A 10,428-nucleotide genomic window follows, 5' to 3' on the forward strand; every position below is an offset into this window, starting at 1 on the left:
CGGACAGGTGACGAGGGCGGCCAGCCCCCCGCAGCGACCCCGGGCCGGGGCAGCGGGACCTGCAGCCCCTTTGTCCCCTTGGCCTCCTCTGCTGCACCCCAGCCTGGCCTCTCCGCGCTGCTCAGGAGTTGTTAATTCCCTCTAGCACCCGCAGCTCTGCTGCCTGGGGGCGGTGTGTGTGCGGTGGCTTTTACTCGGAACATGTTCCCCTTAGCCTGGGGGGGTCTCACTCCACGCGTGCAGTGCACGGATGTGTTTCCTTGGCGTACTTCAGTGTGTGTTTTCCTTCACCTGCGTGTCAGGGTGTCCGGAGAGCCTCTTGTATGTCCCTTCTGTGCCTCTGAGTTCTGCCATAACGCCTGTGAGTGAGGTATCTGCTTACAGATAGTTTAGTACATCCTTTTTTTTTGTGCATAGCCCTTTTGGGGTAATTAATTAGTGAATAGTTGCACCTTTAATTTGCATGAATTTCTCTCTGGGTAGCTCTCTAAGGAAAGTAACAGTTATTTGGATCCACATGGGGTTTGTTTTTGTGAAATGAAAGAGTGGGAGGAACACTCAGTTAATATATTTCTTAAATTATGATTTATTTCTATTTCAGTCTTCAGATGCCACAGTTTCTCTTACAACTCTTTTTTTGTCTGTATCTGTATCCTTCAAGTCTTAGATGCAACCTTAAAAAAAGTCCCATGTGTTTTTCTGTTGACTGTTGTTGAACAGATTCAACAAGTGGACTCTGTCTTTGCAGCCTGGCATAAGCAGGCTGCAGTTTGTGGCTGTTTGGGCACACTGGCAGGTGCCCAGAGCCTTTTGCACTAGTCCTGTGGCAGAGAAAACACCGTGGAACTGCACCTCAGGAAGGAAAGGTGGCATCCATCTCTTCAGCTTCAAAATCTTTGAGTGGGAGGAGGCATGGGGAGGTGAGAACACCCACTGAGATGAAGGAGCACCTCTCTCCTCTCTGAGGTGCTGTTCTGGACTGCAGCAAGGTCTGCTCCCCAGGGGAGAAGAGCAGGGGGGTGAGGACACCCACAGAGATGAATGAACACCTCCAGCTCCTCAGAGCTCTTCTGAGCTATGGTGAGGTCTGCTCCTGTTTACCTGGGAATAGCTCCTCCAGGTGAAGGGACAATTTCACAAGCACTAATAATCCTTTCTCTATAAAGACTTACCTCTACCTGCTCTGTCATTCATATGCACAGTTGGATGGCCTTGAAGTTGGGTAATTCCAGAACCACAGAGTCATCAGGGTGCAGTTTCACCACCTTGCCCTTTGAAGCCAGTCTGGAGTGATGGCTGCTTTCATTCTGTGCTGCCCCATCCCCAGCTTGGGGGGGCTTTCTCCTCAACCTCCCTTCCCTGGGCTATGTTTGGGACTTGTCTGATCCTTCCTTCAGTTCTTCCAAGTCCATTAAGTTGCCAAAGTCATCTTTTTGAGGTCAGATTAGTCACTGGGATTGGGAGAGTGGCAGCCAGTGGGTTATGTGGCTTAGGCTGACCTGGGATCTCTGTCTGTCTCTGTGCTTCTCAAGGAACTGCATGGTTCAGTTTCCCTCTTGCCTCAATGCCAGCCAGCTGTGGCTTCTGCTTTCCTGTTGGAGTAGTTTTCACCTGGATCAGATCCCTGGGGTTGGTTTGTTCTGCTCTTGCACAAGTGTTGGTGTTTGCACAGGGAGCAGGAGTGTGGGAGAAGAGGAAAGGGCAAGATTGTCCTGTTCATATAAAACTCAGTTTCAGAGTGGTTGCTATTGATTGTGAAACCAGACTGTCAGTTGTGTCAGTATAGCTGGAGGTGCACAGTTAATTAAATCACTGACATGATCTTCCTTAATTTTTGTGAAGCTGTCTTAACCCTCTCAAGTGTCTTGTTTCTCATCACGTGGCCGTGTGATCTTAATTTTGGGGTGGGAAGGAGTCAGCTGATGTTACCATCTCCTGAAACTCTGCCCTTAGATATGGCTTACTTGTTTTTTTTAAGGTTAGGAAGCCTGACAGTGACTTGTTTGCCTGGTTTTGCAATCAAATTGTGAAGAGTCCCTAAAAGTTCACAGTTTACCTGACACAGCTTAGCCAGTGCCTGACAGTATCTAATCTGTGAGAGCAGCCCTGGGGGTTTTAGACAGAGAGCCCTGTTTTCTCACACTGGGGAGGCCACAGCTTCAGTGCTGGGGTCAGTTTGGGGTGCTTGAGGGGCTGGAGCAGGTCCAGAGAAGGGTAGTGAAGCTGTGGGGGGTCTGGGGAACGTGGCTTGTGAGGAGGACCTGGGGGTGCTGAGCCTGGAGAAGAGCTGAGGGAAGACCACCTTCTCTCTACAGCTCCCTGAAAGGATGGAGTGAGGTGGGGGATGGCCTCTTCTCCCATAGGATGAGAAGAAATGGGCTTAAGTTGCAGCAGGGGAGGTTTTGATTTGAGATTAGGCAGAATTCCTTTCCTGGCAGAGTGGTGAGGTGTTGGCCCAGGCTGCCCAGGGAGGTGCTGGGGTCCCCATCCCTGGAGGGGCTGTGTGGATGTGGTACTTCAGGGCATGGTTTAGTGGTCATGGAAGTGTTGGTTTGATGAGTGTTCAGATCTTAGAGGTCTTTTCAAACCTCAGTGATTCAAAACACTTGAAGTCCTGGAGGCACAGAGATGCCCCCAGGCTGCAGCTCTCTGGTGAGGAGCAGGAGCTGCAGCCCAGTTGGCTCCTGGCACCTCTGGGGAAGAGGAATTTGAAAGGAGGTGTGTGTTTCAGCTCCAAATAACTCTTCCCTTCTGTAAGAAAATGACCCTGGGTCACCAGGGAAGGACTGTGCTTGTAAGTTCTTGTATTGCTTAGGAAACTCTTCATTTCTTAGTATTTTTGCACAAAGGATAATTGAGAGGAAAGCTGTTTTCACAGTTCTCTCTTCAGTTTGCAGTTTCATGTTGTCATGGAGTAGCTCCAGCGAGTCATCCCTGTAAAGAAACAGTTTCTTATGTTTTGGCTGGGCTTAAAATATTTTCCCTAGTGTCAAAGGAAGAGATTTATTAACATTTTACCTAGTGTCAGATGATGAGAAAGATCATATTATGCAATGGGCTGCAGAAAGTGCTTCCTAAGCACATTTTGGAGGAACTGGTTATCTAACTTCAGAAGCAGATCAGATTTCCAGTGTAGGTTTAAGTGTTAGGGTGCATGTCACGCCACTGCTCCGATTTCATACTTGGGTGTTTTTAAAATATTTACATTTACAGGAGTACTGGAAGCAGTGTTGTAAAAACAAGCAGTGCCAGGCTTCCAGAAGATGGGTCAGGCCCTGCTGCTGCAAGAGTTAACGTGCAGAGAGGGAGCTGACACTAAAAGGGACACTTGTGAGAGTGAAGAATGATTTAAATGTTTTCCAAGTGCGTGATGAAAGTGATCCACACACCCACTGTGCTAAGAGGGGAGAGCAGAACCAAGACTGTCTCTGTTGCAGTCTTGAAAGGGGAAATTTTGCTGCTGCTGGAGCTCCCTCCCTGTGAAGAGAAGGAGCCCTTTGGTGCTGCCCGGGGCTCCTTGGACAGAGCTGGTGCTGTGCTCTGCTCCACCCCTTCTCCTTGGGAGAAGTGACGTTGGGAGCACGAGGGCAGGAGGGATACTTGTGGCTGCTCCTGTTTTTAAGGAGTGTGTCACATTCTCTCCGTGGGTTGGGTGATGTTGAAGATGAGCTGCTGCGGCTCCGTCGGCACTGCTGAAACCACGGCAGGCTCAGCGGTGAGAAATGGCAGAAAACAGAGTGGATTTGACATAGATATCTATAAAAAATAACCTCCTTAAAAGCCAAATTGTCCCTGTTGGTGATAGGGGTTTACCTTTCCTGGTCTCTATCATTTGAAGAGCTGTAAGGTGGGTGGACTTCCAGTTTGGTTTGGTTTTGCTCTGATTCGGGTGTGTTCTAGCCGAGGCCAGCAGCAGTTGCTGAGTCAGGTGTGTGCTGGTGCTGAGCAGGCTGGAGTTACAGACAGCAGCCTGGCCTGGGTGACACCAGAGCAGCTCCCTGCTGCTGATGTTGGAACTGATTGTTCTGCTTAATGCAGATCACAGGTCCAGTACTCAGGATAAAATATTTACTGAGCCAGTGCCTGTTCCGGGGGCTCGGGTGCTTCCTCTGCTCCTCAAAGTCTGCATCTTCTCTGTGCTGGCAGCCAAATTCTGCCTGTGGCAAAGGCAGAGGGCAGGATGTTGGAAAGCTAAGGACAGCGTGGTGTCCCAACCCAGGAGGGTGTTTTCATGTCAAGTGATTTGATCTTAAAATTCTGCCTCGTGGATGAGACCTAAGTGGGGATTTTCTGCCTGGTTTCGAGCCCAGAGACAGATGGGCCACACCACTAAGAGAAGCTGAACCCTGTGATATGTCCACCTGTATTTAGGGACAGCAGGATGCACTCCCTCTCTCTGTCCAAAACTTGTAATATCACTGGAATTAGGTGAAATTTCTTAAGTTCCCAGATGGATGCCCCTCTGCCTGCCTTCATTTCTAGCTGTGCTCCCTTCCACGGGAGGCTCTAATGCTGCCTCTCTTTTCCCAAAGCTCACTTAGCCAGTTGTCTCCTCCCTTCCCCAGCATTTGTATAGAAATAAATTACCAGCTTGAAAAGGATCCACACACCAAATCCTCTACAGCCCCTTTCACATAAAAATCTATTTGAAATACGACTAGATTTCATTACTGCCATGTCTCATCTTAACTGCTTGTTTACACAGAGACATCCAGCCAGGCAGCTGAATGGTTCAGAAACTGATCTAAGTAAACTGTTGCAAATTTCTTTCACACTTGTGTTTACAGGTTTAAAACAAATAAGTTCTGTGTTGTTGGAAACTTTTTCTGGCTGGTTTTCTTTAAGAACCGTTGGCACCCCAAGTCAGATGTGTTTGGCTCTACAGTTTAGCTGGAGTGTGATGTTTAAATGGACATAGCTTTGCATTTTATACCAATTCTCATTTCTCCTCTGTGTCTCCCTGCCAAGAAACCTGCTTCCACTCTACAGATAGACTCACTGCATTCTTTTATTCCCTGCTGTAATGGGAATGAAGTAAAATTATACTGGAGATGTCCATGCTAGGGTAATTAAGCTTGATTACAGATTTCCTCTTTAAAACTTTTTTTAAAAAAGTCAAATCAAAAAAAAACCCAGAATATGAACCTTGGTTACTATTGGAAATTTTCATGATTTGATGGAAAATGGTACAGAGAGAAGGGGGGGGGGAAAAAAGGCATTAAAAAAAATCCCACTGGCAGTCTTCCACCAACATTGTGGGGGTATTTTAAGCTTCCTCCTGTAGGAAATTTTAAATGGTTACTGATTTGTATGTTTTTCTTCTTTCATAAATTAGTGATGCTGGCTGTTGGCAGCTGGAAGGTGAACAGCAGCAGCCAGGTTCTGAACGTGAAGCTGGGGTTTGTTGAGAGCTCTCAGGGACCTTGCAGCAGACACAAAACACATGCACAGGGTGAGGGAGCCCCAGTGTTTGGCAGTTACAGCAGGATATATTCACTGTCTAGGAGCACCTGGGATGGTTCTCCCCAGGAAAGATGGATGGTGTCTGTAGGAAAAATCTCCCTGGCTGTAGTGAGGAGAAAAAGCAGAAGGGGAGAACGTAACGTAGAGAGGAACGAGTCTGAGCAGGGGTTGGTCTCCTGAGAAATACCAGGGGCCTGTGCTTTCCTCAGCACCTTCTCCCTGCTCTGGTGCATTCCTGGGATCCTGGGCAGCTGAACTGATCCTTCTCCGTGGCAGTTCTGGGGCTGAAGGCAGTGCTCCTGCATTTAAAGGGACACAAGAGTGCTGCTCACCACTCCAGATGTCCTCTGGTGTGTCTGCAGCCAGACGAGCAGCCTGCCAGAGCTGCTGGGCTGGCTCTCTCAGCAGCAAAAGTACATCATCAGAACCCTGATGGTTGCAATTATGCCTCAGGAAAAATCTCTGCTATTTTTTTGTGCTATTGTGGGCCCTATTTGGGTTAGAGGAAGGTAACTTTTGACTGCTAATTGTAGAAAAGCTTAAGCTTCCTTTTAATTGCAGCACAGAAAAGTCTGTCCTGTCTCTTGACCTGTAGCTTACTGCCTTTGTTCCTGGTTTGGTGCAGGCTTGCTCATCATTTTTTGAGTTGTTGCAGCAGGGAAGCAAAGGGCACCAGGATTGACTCAGGGTAAACAGCCTGTCTCTGCTGGATCCTCCCTGGCTGGGAGGAGATGTTTGTAACCACCAAATAAACTTCATAATCAATGGCAGAGTTTAAACTGGGTTGCTGCAGCTGATACTCCACAGCTACTGCAGGGAAAATACAATAAATCTTCCAGACCTTATCTACTAGAGAAATCTACCACAGGAAGAAATATTTGATATCCTAAGTGTGACCAAAGGGTGCAGAAACACCCTGACGTGCCAGATATTGATTGGATTAATTGTGTCTCCAGCATGGCTAAATATTATTATCTTAAATGAAGTATTTGCAGTTTATTTAAGTTGTAGAGTCAATATAGTTAATGGATGAAAATATCATCCTGTTTGCTGCTCAAGTGCCTTGCTGGATTCTTACAGTATTGCCACTACTAGTTGAGTTGTCTTGTTTTTCCCAAAATTGTAATCTCAGAGTTGGCATTGCCACCAGTTTGTACCTGCTCTTTGAAGGAGGGCAGCAGTGGCATTTCTGCCATCCAGCACCTTCCAGTTTGTAACAGATGCATTTCCTGCCTCTGCTTTCCCAACTGCAGCACCATTGTCTTTGCTGAATGCTTTACCTCTTTCTTCCATATTAAGCATGACCAGAAGTGACAAAACTGATCAGTGTTTTATTCCTTTGCTGCAGCTAAACAAAAAAAACCCCTCTTTAGGAGTCTATATCTAGTAAATCAAGAGAGGGACACCATATTTTTCCTTGCCTCGTGGGTGATAGGTTAATCTTACAACTAGAGGATGGAAATGGGATGTGGTGAGAGAGTTTTGGAGCCATGGTGTGTGACTGGACGTTGTGTTTCTTGGTTGCTGGAGTGCTCTGGTTGAGTTCTCCAGTGTTGTTCTTCCCTAATGATACCTGAATAATACATTGTTTGAAACAGAGTTTAAAAGGACAATTTAAATGGTCGTTTTTAATGATGTGTAATTATTCAGGTATAATTAGGGAAGAACATTGTTTGAAACAGAGTTTAAAATGACAGTTTAAATGGTCGTTTTTAATGATGTGTAAAGGCTCCCACCCAAAACATGAAGTGAAAGCTTGAAACTAGTGTTTAAAAGCAAAGCACTGACGTTGATGCTGTTTACTAAACAAAGATGAAGTAGCTCAGGGCTGATTTTAGGAAGCCCAGGTCGCTTTGAGAGCCTCTCCCTGGTGTAAGGCTGCAGTTTTGCTGTCTGTTGATCCCTGCTCCTCTCTCCTTCCTGGCAGAAAATGATGCACCCCGTGGCCAGCAGCACCACGGCCTTCTGCGGGACCGGCAAGAGCTCCTGCCTCAACGAGGACGGCGTGAGGGCCGCCGACCAGTTCGACCTGTACGCCACGCAGCAGAGCAAGTACGGCCACCCCGTGGGCCACAAGCCCATCGCCTGCCCGCGGCAGGACGCCCTGGGCGAGCCCCACCTGCAGCCCCCTGGCGGCAGGAGCCTAGAGACAAAAGAGGAACTGAAGAAGAAGAAGAACCTCAACCGCTCCGGGAAGCGCGGGAGGCCCTCGGGGACCACGAAATCGGCGGGGTACCGCACCAGCACGGGCCGGCCCCTGGGCACCACCAAAGCTGCTGGCTTTAAGACAAGTCCAGGCAGACCCCTGGGTACCACTAAAGCTGCAGGATACAAAGTCAGCCCAGGCAGACCTCCAGGTAGCATTAAAGCTCTCTCACGGCTTGCGAATCTAAGTTATACTTGTGGCAGTGCAGCTTTTCCCTATCCCGTGGTGCACAACAGAGGAGTGCACGCTGCTGGGGAAAGCAGTGGCAAAATCAAACAGCCTAACGAGTGAGAGGAGGGGATTAGGAACTCCTCACTAATCTGCTTTGCTCTGAGTTTTGGCACGTTTCTGGTGTTTTGTTGTAGAGTTTCTAGGTTTTATTTTGGTTCAGCTAATGCCATAACCTACAGGTGCGATTGGGCAACGTTTAAAGCAGCGTTGAGAAGAAGGCACTGGGGTTCTGTTGGGTTTTACTTCATCATTTATGAGAGAGTGAGGTGATGCTTTACACCTTGGTGTCGACACTTAAGTAATGCCCACGTTCCTAGTTTTACCTTCCATTTCTGGTAAATCTAGTTGTGTGGTCGTGGATGAAATAATTGAGGTAAGGAGGACAGAACTAGCTGGCTGCTGGTTCATGTTGTGGCCTATCCCCCAGTGAGGAACTCAGCCAGATGAGAACAATAGATTGAGATAGCAGCAAGCTGCATTATCCACTTCTGCAGGACCTTCTACAGACCTCAAATAGATACTGACAAACTTAAAGACCTTTTTTTTTTTTTAAAGTGCTGATTTCAGGTGGCTCTTGTTCCTGGAGTTGTAGCATTAACTGTATTTCAACTAATGCTCCAAACATATTTTTGATGCTGTTAAAAGAAAACTGAGTGTTTGTACAGCACTTGAGAGCCCCACAGCACCTCACTACCAGGGGCTGATTGGCCTTTAGGTGCTAGCTGCTCTTTTAGTTCTGCTCTGACAGGATTCTGCTGTGTCATTTTGAAATGCTTAATAGTATGATACCAAACCACAAATAATCCTTGGAAATATTTTATAAGAAATTAAATACTGTTCATTTTAGTTAGGCACTTGGTTAATATCAAACAGTATGTTCTTAAATCTGTAAATAGCTATTTACACTTTTTTTTTTTGGCCTTTAAAATCTGTGCTTAGGTGGCAACAGTTTAATAGCTTTTAAAGTATTAACCTACAATGTTTACAAATTAAACTTTTTAAATAGATGCTGTTGCCAAGTTTTCCAATTAAGTTCTGCCAGATACTGCTGGGAACAGTAGAAGTGTCAAACAGTGAAATAGCTGTGTTTAAGTTATGGAAGCTTCTATATCTACCAAAGGACACCATTTTGATGATTTATAAAAGCAAACTGTATAGCTGATGCCAACAGGATGCAGTTCACTGCACTGCCAGACCCCAGATATGAAAGAATTCATCTGTGCATGCAAGCTGAAAAAACCCCATTGTTGGTTAACTATAAATACATTCCTTGACTCAAACTAAAACCTTCCCTGCTTACAAAGGAAATGTTCAGTCTTTCAGCTGAGTGTGTTTAATTATTTTTTAAGTGTGAGAGGCCATGTGTGTGTGTGTGTGTGTGTGTAAAATAGACTTCCAAAAAAACTCACTCTTCAACGTGGCATATGGTTTGGTCTAAATTTAACTGGAACTAAAGTGCTTTTTTTTTTCCTCTTTAATCTTGAAGAAAGTTTAAGTTGTCTCACATACAATGTGACATGAAAAATATCTGGGGAAGGGGAGTATGGGGAGTTTGTAGATTGGAGGGAGCAGAAAAAATTGGGGGTTAATTGAACCTGTACTGAGTAACGATGCTGGTGGTTTTTTGTTACCATAAATGCCATTCTGGCCTACTGTCATTTTGATGAGAACTCTTGCTTTCAGTGATGACAAGTTAAGAAACAGATGTCATGTTTCATACCTTTTTTATCAGGAAAAAAGCAGCAAGCCTTCAGGTGTTCCAGTGATGCCTAACACATGTTGCGCCGGACTTTGTGCTGTACTTTACAATAGGTGTGTTGAGTTGTTTTGGGGGAACTCTGTATGCACTGGCAACTAAGACAATGAACCTCAACTGTACCCGACGGCTCCTTAGTGGATAGATGAACTCATGGCAGCTCAACTGCTCCTAAAAAATCAGCTTCTTCAGGCTGAAATCCACTCCGAGCTCCTGCCCCTCAGGCTGGCCAGGCTGAGGCGCTGCCGTGAGCCGATTCGCCCTCAGGACCCGCCTCCACGGCCGTGTTCCTCAGGGGATCTCTCACCCAGAGACTGCTCCGAGCTCTCCCTGCTGAAGCAGTGCCCCTCAGCTGAATGGAACACCCCCAGGAGCCTCGCCTGGACCCCGCAGCAGCTCCACCCCTTGCCTCCTCCTGCTGATCCCCCTGGCTCCCGTTCCACGCCTCAGGAGGCCCTGCAGATCTTCTCATCCCAGGAATTCCATAGTCGAGTGTGCTGATGAAATAAGGAAATCATCTTAAGCAATTTCTGTTCATGAGGGTATTTATTCATTGCACCAGATGGAAAAGAATCCCAGTCAGACCCAATTAGCGTTGGCACTTGTGAAAGGATGAGCCTGAGGAGTGCTCAGAGAGGCTGTGAGAGGCTGCTCAGTGCTCCACATTTAGCCAGGAGACCAGAAGTGCACTGCTGGGTGTTTCCCAACTCTGCCTCACTTTATATCTGACTAGAGTTTACCAGTGCCGTGCAGTGAGGGGAAGAAATAAGAA

The 10,428-nt window shown here is 46.8% G+C and overlaps 1 protein-coding gene across 1 annotated transcript; it reads left to right on the forward strand.

Moving 5' to 3' along the window:
- The first annotated feature begins 7,393 nt into the window (after positions 1-7,393).
- Positions 7,394-9,673, forward strand: LOC103771903 (chromosome unknown open reading frame, human C5orf24). Its single transcript, XM_008939222.1, has 2 exons — positions 7,394-7,820; positions 9,633-9,673. Exons 1-2 carry the CDS (start codon positions 7,394-7,396, stop codon positions 9,671-9,673), a joined length of 468 nt encoding a protein of 155 aa, XP_008937470.1.
- Positions 9,674-10,428: the final 755 nt, after the last annotated feature.

Source organism: Merops nubicus, unplaced genomic scaffold, assembly GCF_000691845.1.
Source record: "Merops nubicus isolate BGI_N331 unplaced genomic scaffold, ASM69184v1 scaffold16364, whole genome shotgun sequence".
Taxonomy (NCBI): domain Eukaryota; kingdom Metazoa; phylum Chordata; class Aves; order Coraciiformes; family Meropidae; genus Merops; species Merops nubicus.

Coding starts and splice junctions, on each gene's coding strand:
- LOC103771903 (XM_008939222.1), top strand. CDS start 7,394: ATGATGCACCCCGTGGCCAGCAGCACCACGGCCTTCTGCGGGACCGGC. Junction 7,821..9,632: donor CAGCCCAGGCAGACCTCCAG/GTAGCATTAAAG, acceptor CTTTTTTATCAG/GAAAAAAGCAGCAAGCCTTC.